At 58.4% G+C, this 835-nt stretch overlaps 1 protein-coding gene across 1 annotated transcript in view; it reads right to left on the bottom strand.

Moving 5' to 3' along the window:
• Positions 1 to 544, bottom strand: part of LOC103604838 (phospholipid scramblase 2-like) — a gene marked incomplete at its 3' end in the record, with an annotated part of 18,538 nt that extends 17,994 nt beyond the window's left edge. Inside the window, exon 1 of the mRNA XM_008589418.1 lies at positions 451 to 544. Coding sequence (XP_008587640.1) covers positions 451 to 544 — 94 coding nt within the window. The remainder of the gene's footprint in view (positions 1 to 450) is intronic.
• Positions 545 to 835: the final 291 nt, after the last annotated feature.

Below are 835 nucleotides of genomic sequence, written 5' to 3'. Positions count from 1 at the left end.
TGGCAGCTTAGCTAAAGGGGAGCAGAGCCCTTGGAGGTGTTCTCAGACAGGACACGCCTTGTCATTAGAGTGGTTCTGGGGCGGCCAGGTGTTCCCCGGGCCAGCTGGGGGCCCTTGCTGAGTCTCAGCTCCACTTCCTGTGTCATTTCCCCAGGCCCCTGGGATCCCTGCCCACCCTCTGAGCCAACACAATGAGTGGGCCAGAGCCCCTCCCCATAATCCATGGACACCCTGCACCCCAGGGGAGGTGACACAGAAAGCAACCCACCCAGTCTTGGTTGTAGCTCTTCCAGAACTACCTCCAGCAAACTGAGGTCTGGGTGCCTATCCTCTGGAGGGGGCCTCCTCCCCATCCCTGGGCCCCTGGCTGCCAGGCACAGCTGTTGTACGACTCCCCTGAAGTCAAAGGGGAGAGGCCTCAGGGGACTCACAGTGACCTCACACCAGCACCTGTGGCAGATTCTGGTTTTGTTTCCTGGATCCTACGTGTGTAACAGGGTTTCCCACCCCTGGTCCCCCGCATGTGCCCAGGGTCCTGCGTCATTGCTGCTGAAAGGGAGCTGGGCTGGAGGAGTGGAGGAGGGACTGCTGCCACTGAGCGTGGAGCTGCTGCTCCCCTACTCTCACCAACTTTCTTGCTCATTGGAGAGGCTCCCTGAACGTTGTCCTGTGGTTAAGGGTGAGCATGAACTGGGATGTCCACACCACCTGGAAATGGAAAGTCATCAGCTGGGGCTTGTCCTTCCCCAGGGACCTCCCTTTACTCTGGCCTGACCTCTATCACTCAGATTCCTATGTCTTCTCAAAGCGAAACCAGAAAGCTGCTTAGAGTTCA

Source organism: Galeopterus variegatus, unplaced genomic scaffold, assembly GCF_000696425.1.
Source record: "Galeopterus variegatus unplaced genomic scaffold, G_variegatus-3.0.2 Scaffold5426, whole genome shotgun sequence".
In the NCBI taxonomy this organism is placed as follows: Eukaryota; Metazoa; Chordata; class Mammalia; order Dermoptera; family Cynocephalidae; genus Galeopterus; species Galeopterus variegatus.
The sequence above is the reverse complement of the archived record's forward strand: the minus strand, read 5'-3'. Positions and strand labels throughout refer to the sequence as shown.